General features: G+C 39.7%; 1 protein-coding gene across 7 annotated transcripts in view; it reads left to right on the top strand.

Annotated features, from left to right (window-relative positions):
- The window catches only part of LOC122996819 (neurexin-1a-like), a 269,296-nt gene that overhangs the window by 119,746 nt on the left and 130,858 nt on the right, over positions 1-18,692 (top strand). For 6 of the 7 annotated variants that reach the window (XM_044372532.1, XM_044372530.1, XM_044372527.1 and 3 more), the window contains 7 exons: positions 1,835-2,038; positions 4,125-4,151; positions 9,858-9,980; positions 10,728-11,109; positions 12,400-12,590; positions 14,511-14,684; positions 18,534-18,653. In XM_044372532.1, coding sequence (XP_044228467.1) covers positions 1,835-2,038; positions 4,125-4,151; positions 9,858-9,980; positions 10,728-11,109; positions 12,400-12,590; positions 14,511-14,684; positions 18,534-18,653 — 1,221 coding nt within the window. Of the gene's footprint in view, positions 1-1,834; positions 2,039-4,124; positions 4,152-9,857; positions 9,981-10,727; positions 11,110-12,399; positions 12,591-14,510; positions 14,685-18,533; positions 18,654-18,692 lie in introns of those variants that run through there. The other variant, XM_044372533.1, reaches the window with a different exon arrangement.

Below are 18,692 nucleotides of genomic sequence, written 5' to 3'. Positions count from 1 at the left end.
TCTTAAAAGGTGTAGGTTTTATGCTGGAGCAGGAATTCTATACAGATCTGTCACTCATTGTTTGGTAGAAGCAATTTTCACGTCACATCTACCCAACTCTAACATACATCTGAACAACAGAGAGTTATAGTTTATTTGTATACAGTATGGAGCATAGATACTGACAGAGAAGAAGTCAAATACTTGCTGCAACTAGTAAATGCTCTCATCGGGTGTACATTGTAGCTAATATTACAGTAAATATCTAGGGAATTTTTTTTTTTTTTTCAAGTATTAGGAGCTTGAACAGTTGCTGCTCCATTTTTCCTGGCATCTGCTAACAGTTTCCAAATGCAGCTCTTTGCTTTAGCTGCCTGGCAGGAAGCAGACAGTTTAGCAGTGAGGACTCGTTTGTCACACGCCCCTGTCATCTGCAGCATACCCCAGGAGGGCGTGGAGAAATTGGATTTGGGTGAGGAATGTGACGGAGTCATCCCAGGGGATGGATGTGACATTGGCTCTGTGTGACGAGGAAGTGGTGATGAGGTGGTGTGTGTACATTGGTACCCTATCACCCCACCACTCTCCATCTCCCTTCCCTCCAACTCGGCTTCTATCTGTCTCGGCACTGCAGCTGCAGTAATGGCTTTGTTATTGGGTTATGGTTTAGTTACACTCCCGGAAATGCTGTTACAAACTCCTGCCAGCGTTAAACAATCTCCCCAGCATTTCTCCAGACGGCTGCCTAATGCTTTGAGTAAATGCAGTCACCCCAAGCAGAAGCTCAATATTCAAGGTCCACAGACTATTACAAATCTCTCGCTGTTGATATTTTTTTTTCCTCGGTCAATATCAATTTGTCCTTTTGTAGTTTGTCACTATTATATTGCAGATACAAAAATTGTGGCTGCAATGCTGCCACTTGTCTAGTAGAACATTAACTCTGTGGGTTTATATTGATTGAGTTACCTTTATTTCCTTTCCAGTGAGATTTTTTTTTTTAAGTAGATCTTTATTTATTTGTCACGATGTGTTCATTGCCACTGCCTTCCGTTTTTTTCCACTCCTGTACTAGCATGCACCTGCCTCCATACTCTGCGTTTTCACTGATGGAGGCCACCGCCGAAATTGGCAGACAGGGACTGGAGAGAGTTTGTGTAGCTGTCAGCCTTCGTACACATTGTAATATGATGCCAGACTTGTGACAAGTCTTTACACACTGCTCTTAGATGACATACTGCGTCTGCTTACATGTCATTTAGAAGTCACTCGCTCAGTGAGTTTCGACTTGGCCCACTGATTCATATTTGTAATTTAAGTAGTGTAATTGTTGGATTCATCAGCAGTCAAAATGACTCGCTCTCTGCGGTTGGTGTGATACAAACGTCTTCCTTAACAAACCTGCAGAGCTTGTGTCTAAAGAGACACTCCTGGAAAACTGTAGTCATCCTTGTGTTTGTCAACTTCATAGTTTAATCATTTCTCCGTGAGCGGAGTGGATGCCGGATGACAAGTCGGTGCAGGTTGCTAAGCTTGCTCAGTACAAGCACAGCAGTATTGCAGTTGTAGAGGCTGAAAGCATCTGTGTGACAGACACATAATAGACTTTCTTTCTATGTGTTTGGTGACCTCCAAATCACAGAGCTGTATTCGGATACATATTCCCTGCTTAATATCTTTCCCCCTAATGCATTTCTTTCATCAAGATTGAAAGTCATAACACTAAATTAGATCCACAAATAGGACATAATTTAAAGCTGAACTGACAGCCCCGGTCATTGGATTGCTGTAAAACTGCTGCACTCCATTTTACCGATCACTCATCTTGTTTTTTCTTCCTCGTTCTCTCCCGCAGAGGCGACCGTCCTCAGCTACGACGGCAGTAAGTTTATGAAGGTCCAGCTGCCGGTGGTGATGCACACGGAAGCCGAGGACGTGTCTCTGCGCTTCCGCTCCCAACGAGCCTACGGCATCCTAATAGCCACCACTTCCCGGGACTCTGGTGACACCCTGCGTTTAGAGCTGGAGAGCGGCCGCGTCCGCCTGACTGTCAATTTAGGTAACGCCTCGGACATACACTGACTGCAGCAGCAAAGTCACGCGTCAAATAAAACGAAATTAAGCTTGACAACACTTTTCAGATGCACACAGCCACATGCACACTCTCCATCTCGCACAGTTAACCTATTAGATATTTTGTACATATACGGAATAGAAGGAGATGGTGTAAAAAACTTTCAATGCAAGAGTCTGCGGCTCTCCGCTCACTGCCAGTTGAGCACACAGCTGCCGTCGCCCAGCAGGGAATGCTCGCTACCCACTCCATCAACTAACCTTAGATCAGCATCCTTATATGTATATTGGTATAAAGGGAATTGCCTTTACAGTGCACACACTGCTGTATTCTTTCCTGGTGCTGTTTCATTTGCAAATATATCCAGTGGTTACCTAATGTGTTGCAGCCCTTAATTGTGAGTTGTGGCCAGTTGCTGCTCAAACATGTTTTTCATCTTTTTTTTTTTTATCATTAGTTCACCTATCCACTTTAATCATTGTAGGAGGATTGCACATAAACCAGCAACTGTGTCTTAAATGAGCACAGGAAAAGACAACCCCCCCCCCCCACCTAGAGAAAAAAAACAGAAAATTGAGGACAAAATGAAAGACACAGACATTCTCGTGTGTGCGAGTTTGTGTTTATGCGTGTGTATTTGCTCAGGAAAGGATCCAATGATGCCTGTGAAAAGTTTGATATCTCTCAAACAGAGCAACGCCACACAAATGATAGCCATCTATTTCTCCTTTCCACTGGCTAAACAGAAATGGGCTCCACGCAGCCGTTTAGTGGTGCATACAAAGTAGACAGTCTGTGTCTGCTGTCAGGCACAAGGAAGCATGTGTCCCACCACGGAAGACAACAGCGCCACACACTGACAGGGCTGACAAGTCAGATCATTGCAACTGCAAAAAAAAAAAAAAAAAAAAGCCCTCTGATGAAAACAACAGGTCACCATGTTTTGTTTTCTTTTGAATTATATTTGACACTTTATAGAGTTTTTGAGTTTGTCCCCGGCCATCAGCATTTGAAAGCCTGTTTTCCTCGTCCCTCCTTGAAAGAGCAGAGCATTCCCTGTAAGGGTAGGCTAGTGCTGGTCTCTGGCTGTTTGCGACCACTTTTCTGCTGTGGTTGACAACACACGACAGGCAGGGCCAAATGGGAAAGAGGGGAGGGGTTCGATCTGGGTCACCTTTCTTAGAGCATAACACAAGCTCAGCCTAAGGAAACAGGAAGGTAAAAAAAAAAGAGATAAAGATAAATAAATAGTGACATTCTATGTGTTAACATGTTGTAACATTTTAATGTCACACATGGTTGAGATTAAGCTAATTTTACCTACTTCAAAATCTATAACAGTGCATCCTATTTTACAAAATGATCATATGTTTTGTATGTAAAAGGTTCAACTGAAACCAAACTAGTAACTACAGCTGTCAGATAAATGTAATGGAGTTAAGTAGTAAAAATAATAAATAAATATATAAAAAAAACTTAATTACAGTACTTGAGTAATATTTTTAATTACTTTCCATCACTGCTAGCCTTGCCTATAGAACCTGCAGGAATAGTGGAAGTACTATTGCAGTTTTTGCATCGCAGATTAATTTATAGTAAAGACTTTACAACTTAGTGATGGACAGATAGAGACACATAGATGAGAGAGAGAATTAGAATATCCCTCAACTGGCCCTGTCTGACCCTGACCAAAATCTGATGCTCTCATTGAAGATCTCATCCTAAAAATTAAAAAAAAAGACATTCTCCAGATTGCAACATGTAAAAAAAATATTCTTTGGCTTCCTAGATGAGCACAGAATGTCATATAATTAAACTCTCAGCTCTCATGATTTTGTATCCTACATTGCTGTGATATGTATTCCTGTAAAACCATGCCGTGCTCCTCTGGCGCAACTACACTGCAGTGCTTTTACCAGCACGCTGCACCTCGGGGCCATGGTTGAGAGCATCAGAGGACGGACAGTGTCCGTGTGTGTGTCCCCAGAGGGGTGGACTGTATGCTTTAATGATGTCTGCAGCTGTAACGTTGAAAGATGAATTTATCTCTCATCTATTCTCCCCCATCTAGATTGTATCAGGATTAACTGTACCTCCAGTAAGTTGCTGTTCACCTTTCTTCTTCTTCTTCTTCTTCTCTAACTCTAATGTTTCTGGACATTTTATGTTTTAGTTCCTACAGTAGAAGTGCTTTTAGATTTCAAGTTAAGTAGCAGGCTTGATTGATAAACCAATGTATGCTATTACTTTTCTGCAGCCATTATATGACTGTGACATTCAAACGTCCCAAAGCTAGGGCGACGGGAATTCAATCAGTGCACTCAAATATCTGACTCGTACCTTGCACTGACATATATGTTATCATACCGATTCCAAGAGCTATGGATACATAAGAAATGCTTGGTGGTGGTGTGTGTGCGTCAGCTGTCCAGGAGAATAATGAGCGGGGAGGACAAGGAGGGAGGCTTTAATTAATGACAAACCCAAATATTGCAGTCAGCTGTGATTCTACACACCGAGTTGTTTCTAATTAACGAACCTTTTCACTCACGAATTCAAACTGATATTAAACGCAGGTATTTTAGATATGCATGATTTCCTTGTCTCCTCCTTGCATTTTTTTTTTTTTTTCTTGTTTCCTTTCTACTTCAGTATGTTGCGCCGGTTGTAAATTGATGAGGCCATTCAAGGCACAGAGGAAATACAGAGTGTGATTTTATTATTCTCATTAACCTGCCTCACAGAGCAGAAAGAAAGGGATGAGGTAGAGAGAATAGATCTTGTTGTGGGATTCATGGCGGATATGTGTGTGTGTGTGTGTGTGTGTGTGTTTGTGTATGTCTGTGTGCTTCAACAAAGAGGTTACATTACAATATTTTGGGAGGTAAAAATCCCTGACATTTATTATTCAGGAAGTGTAATGAATTAATAATTACTTCTCCGGAGTCATAATACACAAAACCTCTTCCTGTTTAATGGTTCTAAAATGACAGACACACTCAGTATCAGTAAATACCAATATAAATGAGACAGTTTAAGCTCTGTTAGAGATAGAGTATAGAGTGTCGGTTCCACATACAGTACTGTATATAGGGACAAGCAGTTTTCCCCTGAAAACATGAGTGTTGGATGTCTTTGTGTGATACAGTATTTGAAGGTCATTGTCTGATGAGAAGCGGAGACTCACACAACAAACGCCTCCGCACAGAATCACATGATGTGACCTCTAGACATGCTTCTGTGAGCCAGCCCTTCTTAACACCTTTCTAAATGCTAAATAGCATTGTTCATGCATCTTGGATTGCGTCCCTTGTTTGTGTATGCAAATAAAAAGCTCTAAGCTCTAATTCCCCCTTCCAATGCTTTAAAAGGTCATTCTTGGTTTATGATAATAGTGTGAAGGCGTAATCTGTGCACATACTGAACACCAGTAGTTCCTATTCTAATATTTGCCATACGTTTGACTGAGTTTTATTTCTATATTTAATTATTTCTTTTCTCTACTAATGGTTTCCAATTTCAATTAGTTGCACTCATCATTTTGATAAAATAGACAAGGGAAAGGTAGTCCTATTCAGTGTAGCGCTGGTGGAATAAGTGCTCTACATTCCACAGAAATAACATCTTTAAGATGTAGGTAGAGTGTAATAATTGCTTTAGATACTGGCATCAAACAGCCAAGTGCAAAGTAATGTGGGTTGGCTGGTTTCTCATTTACTGTGGAAAGCAAAATATTATACAGCCCTGGTTTGTTTTTGATTTTAAGGAATTTGATATTGACAAGTTATACTTATGTTAGGGAGTCTGGAATCTGTTTGACATAGTTTGTTAATGTAGGTCCTTAGTTCTCCATAAACACAAGTCTTAAATTACTAATATGTGCTACAATATTATATTTGCAGAAATAATTGGTGTTTTATGGATATGTGTGTGTATATATATAAATGAACATGTAAGTCTGTAGCCTGAATGGTTTTCTGCACATCACTAAAACACACACAATATTATATATCTAGATTCTATGAACATACAAAGGAGATGATCATAAATATTTAAATATAGTAAATGTTTAAGTAAAATAGAGGACAAAGTAGGGAACAGCAGATCTTTCTTTCCACTTAGGAGTTAGATTTAATTAATATTTTGTCCTAGGTTGTTATTTTTTGCTGTGTTATTTTTGTCTTCTTTTTTTTCTGCATTAATTAATGTGTCTTGTCAGGCGCTGTAGCTCCGGTCAGCTTGGTGGATGAAGAATTTCAGCACCGACTCAAAGAACACATCACTGTCAATTAGGGACCTAGGCTCCCTGGGGCTGCCCAGAGCTGTCTGAAGAAAACACTGCCACTTTGACTTAAACACTGTTAACAGGCACTGAGTGACAACAAACTAAAAATATGAGCTAAAAATATTGCGTGACAGATTGGCTTTTTTGTCATTTTGCCATTCTGGTCTTCTATTATTCATTAACCTGAACTGCAGTGTAATCACAATTTACAGTGTAGCCGGGATGCCGTGATGAGGGCAACTTTATGTGATTATTCTTGCCATGACCTTCTTGGGCAACATCTCACTGCAGTTTTTCTCTCATAATTGATCTTATCCATGCATCAATCTTTTGATTTTGACTTATTTAGTGTGAAAGAGCTACAAGGGATTCTTTTACATGGATATTACACCTCTGTGCATGCAAAAATGATAAATGAGAGGGTGATTTGAAGCAAGGATGCACAGGGGGTGAGTTTTATAAATACAATGCATCCTGCCTGCTTATCAGCCAAAGATATAACTTTAGTTGGTATTTGTATGTAAAAATATACACCCTCTAGACAATTAGAATAAAGATTTAAGTGAAGACATGTTATAAACAAACATCATGGAAACATTACAGTCCCTAAGAATCAAGTATTCCCCCAAGCTTTGATGTAATACAGTTTAGTGGTGCTCTCCTTTATATGAGGAAAGATAAAATCATTGAAAACAAATGATGGAATGTATCAAGCAGATCCCATCTGTTATTTAGGGAATGATGATTATACAAATCATTACCACATTGAATTACATATTTTTAGTTAAAACTCAGGCATCCATGTGATATACTTCATACCAAATAAATCAGAACTTTACCATATTGTTTGAAGTTTCTGTGTGCAGACCAGTGAAGGGAAAAGAAAAGTAAAGTTCTTGAAATTAATGAGTAATTACTATGATGTTCTTTATGATGGTGATCAATTAGTTTCACATAGAGGCTAACATGTTTCCTCAGTGGTTCTTGTAACAAACATTAGCGACTGAAATTAAAAGCTATGAATAAACACTGAGCGTTCCCTATAGTTGCTTCATGCTGTCAAGCCAGCAGGTAGTAAACATTAACATGACATGTTTATGCAGTCATTGCTAAAAATACTCCAGTTTCGGTAATGAGATGGCTCTAACATCGAGCCATCTTTTCAACTCTTTCAGTACCAAGGGTTCTCAGTTTATAGAACAAATAAACGTAAATAACACGAAACTGCAGTTTAGTATTGATTGCCTCCATTTATTGTTTTAACACTACTTAACCTCTGCTTGCTCAAACATTTTCACGGTGGGTTTGCAGTTAGCAAGGCATTGATTTGACAAGCAGGTCACCTAGCATGGCCTGCTAAGCTTTCCTTACCATGTGCACTGACTTTGATGTCTGTTTTGACGGTAATCCAGCAGTAGCGGCCTGCTGCTTGGTCAGCGAGTCCCTCTTTCCTCCACCTGGGTGAGTCACAGTGTCGGGGCAGGCAGCACCAGTATCTGGCTTGTCATCCAGCCAGCCAGAGCTGATTGACTGGATAATCACATCTTCTCATGCTGCCCTGTGCCACACTTCTCCTCTGTTCCCTTGGGCCTGAAGTCAATGAGGCAGGGAGAGATCACTGTAGATCCATCACTGCAGATAGATCACCATCAGTGAGGGCACTAGAGATGGCTGGACGTGGCACACCGCGGACTAAAGGCCCTTCATGTCTGTCCAACAGCTGGCGGCTTAGGCCACAGACTGCGCTACAGGCGTAAACCCAGGCCCTACAGTAGTGAATGTTATGGAGGAATGTGCTGCTTAATACGAATGACCTCTTTTCCCCTTCCTTTTCTTCCCTCCTTGGAGAGCAACAAGGACAGGATGATGGAAGGCAAAGATCAAGCATGCTTTCAAGTCCAACTCCATCCCATTATTTCCTATCTCTCCTCCTTAATCCCTCGCCAGTCGTCTGGTTTCAATCCTGCCCCGGTGTTTAATGCTTACAAAGCAGAACTGTGCCTCTGAGATTGAGTGTGTCCCAGTACTTTGGCACCCTCAGATTTGCATACACATTGCATCGGGGCTTTGAAGATTGCAGAAAAGGAAGAAATAAATAGCCATAAATGGATTCAGGGGAATGAACCTGGCACCCATCTGAAATGCGCCCCACAGTGGGCAAGGTATCCGGAGCCTGGGGATTTTAATACTGTCACAGTGGCACGCCCTCATTGGCCTGTTTGGTTATGTGTGCCCAGCAGGGGAACATTGGAGCTATATAGAAATTCAGAGATCCTCTGAGGTGGAGGCAGCATGAAAAAATAATGTGTTGCCCCAATTGGACCAATGTTGGAATTTCTAAATGCAGAAGTGCATCTTGCAGCGATTTTCTTTTTTTTTTTTTCTCTCTCTCTCTGCTTGTGAGATCACAGAGATTCAGTTGCTCTGATTTATCTGTGATTCTAAATTTGATTATCTCTCCTTGAGGTTTTTGCCACCGTGATTCCGTGTGACACTTCAATTACTGCCTGCTAGCAGTGACACAGTTCATGTAATATTAAAATGCTGGTTTTAGGATTCAGTTAAGGAATGAATCAAAGACCTGCAATGTTGTTAGTTAAATGTTATTCAGCTAAATGGCCATTGGGTATTATTTATGGATTTAATCAAAGCATTCATGACTGAATAATTAGAACATTCAGTTTCCATAAGACTACTAACAGTATCAGCTACCAGCTACTATACCTACTGCTTTTCCAAAACACTCATTTATTTTCCAGGGTTCTGATAAAAATCACATTCTGTATTTCCTCGCTTTTGTACGACTGGATTTCCAGGGACATCAGCCTCTCTGTTTTGCTTTAAAAGGGTTCTTTTCACAGCCAAGCACACTGTTTCCATTATGCAAGTATTTCTTTCTGTATTACTATTTCATTTCACGTGGAGGACATGAGAGAAATCAAATACTGGGTTGCACTGTCGCAGGTAAACAAGATGGAGAGCGATGCTCAGTTTTTTATGAGCCTTGCTCTGTTGTAGCTTTTTGGTGGTTATTTGCTGCCACCAAGTGGCATGATAGAGATGAGAAAAAACTCCAAAGAAATGAAAAGTCTACAGAGAAAAAATCTACAGAAAAGTATAATTTGCCCTTGTTTCTTTAGTTAACTAAAACAACAGATGTAATATATTTACAGCAAAACACTTAGTGTGAATACTGTTGGTAATAATAATGTGACATCCTGATTACTTCCTCTCTGCTCTTGGTTCGAGGAAAATGGTGTTCAGTGAGAATTCAGAAATGTGACGCCCTATCTAATGGTGCGATCAGCGCAGCAAATGCAAGTCAGAATGATGTGTTTTTATGGACCATTAGCTATGTTTACCTTAATGTTTTCTGCCTCTTACAAACTACTTAACCCATCCACTGTGTCCCTCCTCTCTCTCTGATTCTGTTCATATCTGCTGTCTCTCAGCCTGTCTGTTATGTATGCGGTGTCTATGCATGCATGTGTGTTAACCGTTGTTTGGACTGTCCTGCAGGCAAAGGTCCAGAGACTATTTTTGCGGGTCAGAATCTGAACGATAATGAGTGGCACACAGTACGTGTGTTCAGGAGGGGCAAGAGTTTGAAACTGACCGTAGATGATCTGCTGCCTGTGGAAGGTACTTCTCAAACTCCATTCCTGTAACTGAGTAGTATTTTTCTCCTGTAATTGTATATCTTCCATTACACTTGTTGGGCTGTCATGTTCTAGGTAAGACACATGTTCTATTACAGACAAAAGAGAGAATGGTGGGTGGGTTTGATATTTTGCTTATCTTATTTTATTACATTCGATTTGCAAAATATAAAACTTGCCCTCTAATAAAATAATGTTCGGTTAAGATGACTTGATGACCATAAAATCTAATACTCAGTAAAAAGTGTATCCTATTGTAGTTAATGGTACGATATGGAAACTGTTGTGCCTTGTTTTTTGTCAGCAGATACAAAATTTGAAAACATTGTGATTTATTTCAAGACATTTATTATGTTCATTTTGTACTTGTCTACATAGCAACAGCCTCAAGAGAATAGCAAGTTTTGGTGATTAATGTTTTGACCACAGTCTAAACAGAAAAATGAAACTTAGGAAAAGACAAAAAATCTTAAAATAAATTTGCATCTATTCATTTATTATAGTAATAGTTGTGTTATGCTTGCACATCTTAAATGTAACTTAACTGGAGTGCTACTTACTTTTTTTTATGTTTCTTTCTGAAATTAATATCAGGCTTCTTCATCGACATCCTATGGTGTTACTGTCATTTTTAAGAAGATGTGTAGTTGACCCACAAATCATCGCTTCATTAATTGTCCCTCCCCCCCAAATAACACCCTTTCTCCCTTCCCCCTTCTGCTGATCAAAGGTCAAATGGCAGGTGACCACACCCAACTGGAGTTCCATAACATTGAGACGGGCATTGTGACAGAGAAGCGCTTCATGTCCATGGTGCCGTCCAACTTCATTGGCCACCTCCAGAGTCTCTCCTTCAATGGCATGGCCTACATAGACCTCTGTAAAAATGGTGACATTGATTACTGTGAGCTCAATGCCATGATTGGCTTCAAGAACATCATTGCTGACCCTGTCACCTTCAAGTCACGCTCCAGCTATGTGACCCTCACTACTCTGCAGGCCTACTACTCCATGCACCTTTTCTTTCAGTTTAAGACCACCTCCTCTGATGGCCTCATCCTGTATAACAGTGGGGATGGAAATGACTTCATTGTGGTGGAGCTGGTCAAAGGGTAAGTGGATACCAACCTCAAGTATGAATGCAGAAGCTTTGACTGATAATTCTACAGTATATCTGGTCACATTCACAAAATCTCAGCTTTATTGATTCTATTATATCTTCAAGCACTTAAATTGGGCTTTTTGGGCCCTAAAATAGTAATCCCTTAGACATTTTCTTTCCTTTGTAGTAGATTTGACTCCCTATTTGGTGCAGTAGTCACTACTGTGGGGTTTTTGCACTGCCATGGCAAAAGAACCTTTGTCAAACAAACAAAATCACCCATAGAAGATGTTTGATTTGGTGTAGGTGACCCCCTTATTTTTGTTCACCTGTGGCTGCTGTCACACTGTGTCACAGTAAATATACTGATTTTCTCTTTTCACACACATTACCTTATTTGTAGGACACACCTGTTTGACACCAGGTGGAAAGACCGGAAAATAGGAAAAGCAGAAAGCTTTAAACTACATTGAATTAGTTTTATATGAGTGAAGCAAGATGTTTATGTAAGAATCTCCATATAAATGGATTCAGGTTTTAATAATGCAGCTCTTCATACTATATGACCGTTTCCAAACTTAATATAATTCTTGACAGATTTTTATGCCATTACAACGGGAATCCAACTTCTTTTCTTATCACCTCTATGCCAGAATATTTACTTAAAGAGCTTTCAGCTATTACTGTTCTTTTTAATCTTCATGAAGGCACAACAAATACCCGACATAAAAGGGAATCAACTACACAAGGATGCATTTTTATTGCTAAAATGCAGCCATAGAATGACCTTCTTTTAAGTAATGCCTGAAGTTAAAGGTATTATTGAGTGAGCAAAACATTAAAGTCATACATTTTAATTAAAATGAGCATGCGAATCATAAACTGCCTGTAGACCAAAGAATTTAAGACCAATTTGTTCAGCACAGCCCAGAACCTTTGTTAATTCTGCAACCTGCCAATTATATAGCCCCTTTTCAAACAGCTGCACTGTCTGATACTCTCATTTCTACACACGATTGAACACATACACCAACAACATGCACTCACTTCAGTTTTCAGAAGTTCATTATATTTTTTCTACTTCGTAATTTTATTATTTACACTCTAGTCTGTTTTATTCAGTCTGTTAATCACTTGATAACAAATCAAATGTGGTGAAAAGTGTCTACATTTCTGAACTTGTCTATAATATATATGCATATTTTTCAATTACAGTAATACCTACAATGCCATGGGTTCATATTCTTTCCATTTCTCTCTGTGATTGCCTTCACTCATGTTGTTAAATATACGTTTCCAGGTACCTGCATTACGTATCTGACCTGGGGAATGGAGCCCACTTGATCAAAGGCAACTCCAACAAGCCCCTGAATGACAACCACTGGCACAATGTCATCATCTCCAGGGACACCAACAACCTCCACACTGTCAAGATTGATACCAAGATTACCACCCAGACTACCACAGGAGCCAAAAACCTGGACCTAAAGGGTGCGTAGGGATACTGTATTTTTTATATTTTTAGGCTGCATTAAACTGGGGCAGCAGTGGCCTAGAGGTGAGAGAAGCTGGTTTGTGACTGATAGTATAAAAAAATACTATCGGGGTCAAGTCAGGTCAAGTCAAGTCAATTTTATATACAGTGTATAGTGCCAAATCATTACAGAAGTTATCTCAGGGCACTTTTCATATAGAGCAGGTCTAGGCCATACTCTTGACAATATTATTTACAGAGATCCAACATTCCCCCATGAGTAAGCACTTGGCAACAGTGGCAAGGAAAAACTCCCTTTAATGGGAAGAAACCTCGAACAGAACCAGGCTCTGGGTGGGTGGCCATCTGCCTTGACCAGTTGGGTTGAGAGAGAAAGAAGGAGGGGGAGGGAGAGCAAGAGAGAGAGAGAGAGAGGGAAAGAGAAAGAGGGTATAGCACAGTGAAAGTCCCACATAGAGATGAATAGTAATAGCAATAATAATAATGATGATTGTAGGAGTTGGTGTTTAGCAGAATCACAGGGGCAGTGGGTGGCTGGCAATCACAGATCCAGATTCTACAGCTCCAGTAGCAGAAATACCTGCAGAAAGCCACAGGAAGAAAGAGAAGAGAGACGAGAAAGCATAAAACTACGGGAGAGAGGAGATGCCAAGTTAGTAAGATACGTTAATGGGACATGAATGCATACAGATAGAGAGGGAGAGGAAGAAAGAGGAGCTCAGTGCAAAATGGGAAGTATCCTGTCAATCTAGGCCTATAAACACATAACTAGAAGCTGGCACAAGACAAGTCTGGCCGGCCTTAACTATAAGTTTTTATCAAAAAGAAAAGTTTAAGCCTACTCTTAAACATAGAGAGGGTGTCTGCCTTCTGGACCCAAACTGGGAGATGTTTCTTCAGGAGAGGAGCCTGATAGTTGAAGGTTCTGCCTCCCACTCTTCTTTTGGAGACTCTAGGAACCACAAGTAAGCCTGCATTCTGGGACCAAGGTGTTCTAGTGGGGTAATAGGGTACTATGAGCTCTTAAAGATATGATGGTTCCTGATCAATAGCTTTGTAGTTGAGGAGAAGGATTTTAAATTCTATTCTGGATTTTACAGGAAGCCAGTGCAGCGAAGCTAAAATGGGAGAAATATCATGTTTTTTTCTAGTTCTTGTCAGTACACGGGCAGCTGCATTCTGGACCAGCTGGAGAGTCTTTAGAGACTTGTTAGGGCAGCCTGATAATAAGGAATTGCAATAATCCAGCCTAGAAATAACAAAAGTGTGGACTAGTTTGCATCTTTTTGAGACAGGATGTGCCTGATTTTTGCAATGTTACGTAGGTGAAAAAAGGCAGTCCTTGAAATTTGTTTTATGTGGGACTTAAAGGACATATGATCAAAGATAACTCCCAGATTCCTTACGGTGATGCTGGAGGCCAGCAGCACCTGGCTCTCTCACATCATTTCCACCACTGAGGTGCCCTTGAGCAAGGTACCCAACCCCATCTGTTCAGCAGCCAACAGTAACAGTGTGTGTGAAGCAGAGAGTTCATAGAAAAGACCATTCATGCTTAGCAGACCCACCTGGGATAAAAATTATTTGAAAGAATCATCTCTAACTGGAACAACATTGGCATAATTAGAGCTCAACTGGGGACAATGTTGGAATGTATTGTTATTAAAGATTGCTAGTGACTAATTACAAAGTAGATGACAAATTCCTCATTGGGGCATGAAAAAAATAATATTGATATGTGCAAATAAATGTCTACGCAAATCACACAACACAATAAGGACTGACAATAATAAGGATAGTCCAAAATCATGTGCTTTTCAAGACTTTAAAGTACTGTAACATGCATATGTTCTGTTAGGTAACATCTTTTATTTCCACTAGGGGTCAGTATTGTCATATTTCTCAATTCTGTACAGGTAACCTTTATGTTGGTGGGGTGGCTAAGGAGATGTACAAGGAGCTACCTAAACTGGTGCATGCCAAAGAGGGTTTTCAAGGTTGTCTGGCATCAGTGGATCTGAATGGGCGGCTCCCAGACTTGATGTCAGACGCTCTGGACTGTGTGGGGCAGATAGAGAGAGGATGTGAAGGTGAGTAGTCTCCCAGCTCTCTCTTAGACTCAGCTGTCGGTGACCCGTTGCTGTCAAAAGTAATTTTTTTTTTTACCCTGAGAGTTTACAAGGTCACACTGAAACTCTTAGTTTTATTATTGATAGATGCTTAAAAAGGAAGACGGTCTGTTATGGACTCTTATCTCAATGATAGTCAGGAAAGCTTTCTTTTAATTCTCTTCATTCTGGTTTCCCCTCACTATAAACAAAACTATCCTAGGGGGGTCACTGTGACACCATGTCACAAAGTACTGTATCGCTGCTCAGTCTTCTCAGTCTCATGCTTGTCCGACAAGGACACACGCATACACATACACACACTGTAAAACACACCCACCAAGGCAACCACTCTGCCAACCTGTGGCACATAATTTACCATCCATAAAGTGTGTTAGTATTCTGTTAGAATGCATCAAGCTCCGACACTTCTCCACAGGCAATCATTTCTGTTTCACTTGGCCATAATCTGATTATTCTCTCTGCCATATTTGTACTGCCAGTGTTATTTCCCATTTTATCCCCATTCTGTTTTGCTCTATGCATGCTTGCTGGATCTGAGAGTTTGCCAGAAGCAATCCTTTTGAATTATGTATGAAGCCTTTGTTGCATGCATGAATATCATTTGCCCAGTCTAATGTGTGCACCACATCCAGAGACAATATTTGATTTATTTTTCAACGTCACTCACTTAGTTTAATTTCGCAATTCATCCACTCTCTTCTATTGAGTACGCAACTTTTCATGTTCCAACATTACAAATGTAATCAAATTCAGCACCCTGTGCGGTTCTGTCAAACTTGCTGTTTTCATTTTGTGCCACACAATCAATGTTCGCTCTCAATGGAAAATGGCTCCTATGATAACACATTTATTGAATAGTGATGATGGAGTCAGTAGGTAGAATAGGTGCTGATAGTACTGAATAAAGCAGAGGCCATTTCAAAATATGCATGAGAGGAAGTAGTTTCTCTATCACTTTAAATTTTACTGAACAGAATGGATAAAGCATATCCACTTTCCGTAATAATGACTTAATAACTGCACATTTTTATTTCATATCACTGATGCCAGTTTGAGAGTAGTTGCTGTTACAGTTTGGCTTAACCTGGCCTCTATTATACAATACAATTTCCCCCTTCTGGCTCTTTCTGAGGACAAACAATCCACCTCAATCCTCACTCACTCTCTCTCTCTCTCTCCTGCTTCAACAGTCTGTGTTTCTGTTGTTCCATCTCTGACTTGGTGCTTTACTAACAGCTGGTATACTTTGCCTTTTCCTTTCCTATTATTTCGCTGACAAAAGTTGCATTGATGAAAGCTGACTTGCAAGGTAGATAGCTTTGTCTGTTTGATACGGAGTCTGATACCCTCCCCCACCTCCCCCCCTCCTTTGCATCTGCAATGCCTCTGCCCCCCCCCCCCGCCACCTCTCCAAAGTCTCTACCTCTACACTTTCCACATCTCCCTGAGCAAGATGACTGCCTAGTTTGCCATTCACCCACCTGCCGTACGGAATGGGCTTCAGTCCCATAGGAATACAAGGACCATTACCATCTTGTATCAAAGTCTATGGGGCTCACATTTTGATTTGCACTCACACATTGTATGTTGTTTTTATTGGACATAACTTTGGTTTTTGCTATGTTACGTTTGCTTTATGTTTGTTTCCCCCACATTTTTGTGAACATACACCACATGTGAGCTATATTATAGTTTTGCATGATTTATTATAGTCCTCATAACATATTACATGTTTTCTTCTGCATGAATTTCTGATAAAGAATAGTTGGTTTTTTTATTGAAACATCAATCATTTTTTTTATGTTTCACATGGGATTCAGTAAGTCCCATGCTCACCAGTGTCATGTTCCTGTTATAATCTTCAGCATTCTATCACTACATTTGTAAATAGGAACTGTATGTTTAACAGCATTCTTCAGTCTTTTAAGATTTAACAACATGCTGAAAAACAAATAGCACCACTGGCCAATAATTTAAGTTAATTCAGATGCATTTTGATAATAAATAGTAATATAACTACATTATAGTTACTGAATTTGTAATAAACATTAATTACAAATTAAATTTAATTATCCTCTATATCATATTTTACATTTACATAAATGAAAACTAAAAAAAAAAAGATTTTACTTCTCATTTGTTTCAAATTGTGATATTTTAGCTACACATATTTATAAGTATGCTATTACACATCTGTTGTGCCATTGTTTACTCATAAGCCAAGTCAAGTTAAATTAGGACATTATATTTATGACACATTAGATTATGATGTGAAAGATTCATCAAATCATTAACGTACCATGTAGTTATATGCGAGTCAAATTGATATGTATATATGGATGTATTTTTGAAACATTTGTCATCATGTACGTGTTTCCAACAGCAAAATGTACAGTATGTACTGCATTTTGCATTTTTCAGCCTTGAGTGGGCTACAGCAAATGCTTAAACTATTAGCCAGTTACCATAGCTACTCCAAAGGGTGAGCAGCGGCGGCTGCGGCTACACATTAATCAGAAAAAAAGACAGCATATGAGGAGGAGATTGTGATATATGCCTGTATGAAACAATTGAGCAACATCTTTTTAAAATCTCACAAATAAATATGCACATTGTCCTTGTAATTACAATGAGTCTACACTATGAAATGGGCAGTGATAGATTCATGCATGTAGGAGTAGATGTGTCATTATATGACGCTCATTTGTCATAAGTGCAGTGCAAATGTCCTAATTAATAATCAGCAAAAATAATAAAAGTGGTCAGAGTATAATCCTACTATAAAATAATACTGCAATTAAATAAAATATGATTAACTTTTGATTTATTTTTTTTAAACAATGATAATAACTTGCCAGCATTCATCCATACTAACCTTTTTCCATTCCACTAACATTCCTCCAACAGCTTAAGTAGCTCAGCATCACTGTCACACCAACAGTCAGACGATACAGTCCGTACAGCTGCATCCTTACTGCACATTGGCTCAGACTGACCAGCTGATTGATGGGATGTCAGAAAGGATAGAAGCACAAACAAGAAGATTAAACGCATGACTGTAAACACATATTGAAAAAATGTCACATGGCTTCTTTTCAGGCTACTTTAAAAGCAAAGGGGTAAGTCAGGGGGCCCTTCTGCTAAAGAACTGAGTTGTCTTATGCTCCCCATCCACAGCTGGTAATAACATGCATCTTGCTCACACAAGCCATCTCAACAAACGGTTGACAGTTTGGAGAAAGGAAAGAGAAAGAAAGGAAATCTGGACCACAGTGTTCACTGTTTATGGTGGAAATATAATCAAGTAACATCACATCAAGACACATTTTAAACACACGCTTCTCTACATGTTGAAGCCAGATGTAACTTAATGCCTGCCTTTCTAGTTAACATTTTGTATTCTACCTTCTTAAATGTAAAAAATAAAAAACATAAATTTTTAATGGCGGTTTAATCCAAGCATTAAAATTATTTGAACTTATTTCAATACCTCAGATGTTTTTTTTATGCTGTTTTTGTCCATGAGTGATGCTTGTTTGTCTCTGTATTCTGAATACAAATAAATTCACAGAGGGTTCAGGCAGGCAGCTGACAATCTGGACAGTTCTGTAGAAAGAATATGATTAAATGCACTGCTGTTAGTGTATTTGCATAGCATATGCGTATTTGTTCTGTATATGCTTAATTCCATTCGCAAAAGGCTGTGTTGTTTTGCGTGCCATCTAATTTTACTATAGTCAGGCTACAGACTACTTACTTGTATTATCAGAGTCTGCTCACCCTGTCGCTATTTGTCTCCATGCTTAGGTCCCAGCACTACGTGCCAAGAGGACTCCTGTGCCAACCAGGGTGTGTGCCTCCAGCAGTGGGAGGGTTTCAGCTGTGACTGCAGCATGACGACATTTGGAGGACCTCTGTGTAATGACGGTAAGATTCCAGCTCCTGCCTCTTAACTCTCTGAGTACA

The sequence above is a fragment of the Thunnus albacares genome, chromosome 14 (genome assembly GCF_914725855.1).
Source record: "Thunnus albacares chromosome 14, fThuAlb1.1, whole genome shotgun sequence".
In the NCBI taxonomy this organism is placed as follows: Eukaryota; Metazoa; Chordata; class Actinopteri; order Scombriformes; family Scombridae; genus Thunnus; species Thunnus albacares.
This window is presented reverse-complemented; position numbering and strand designations above follow the sequence as displayed.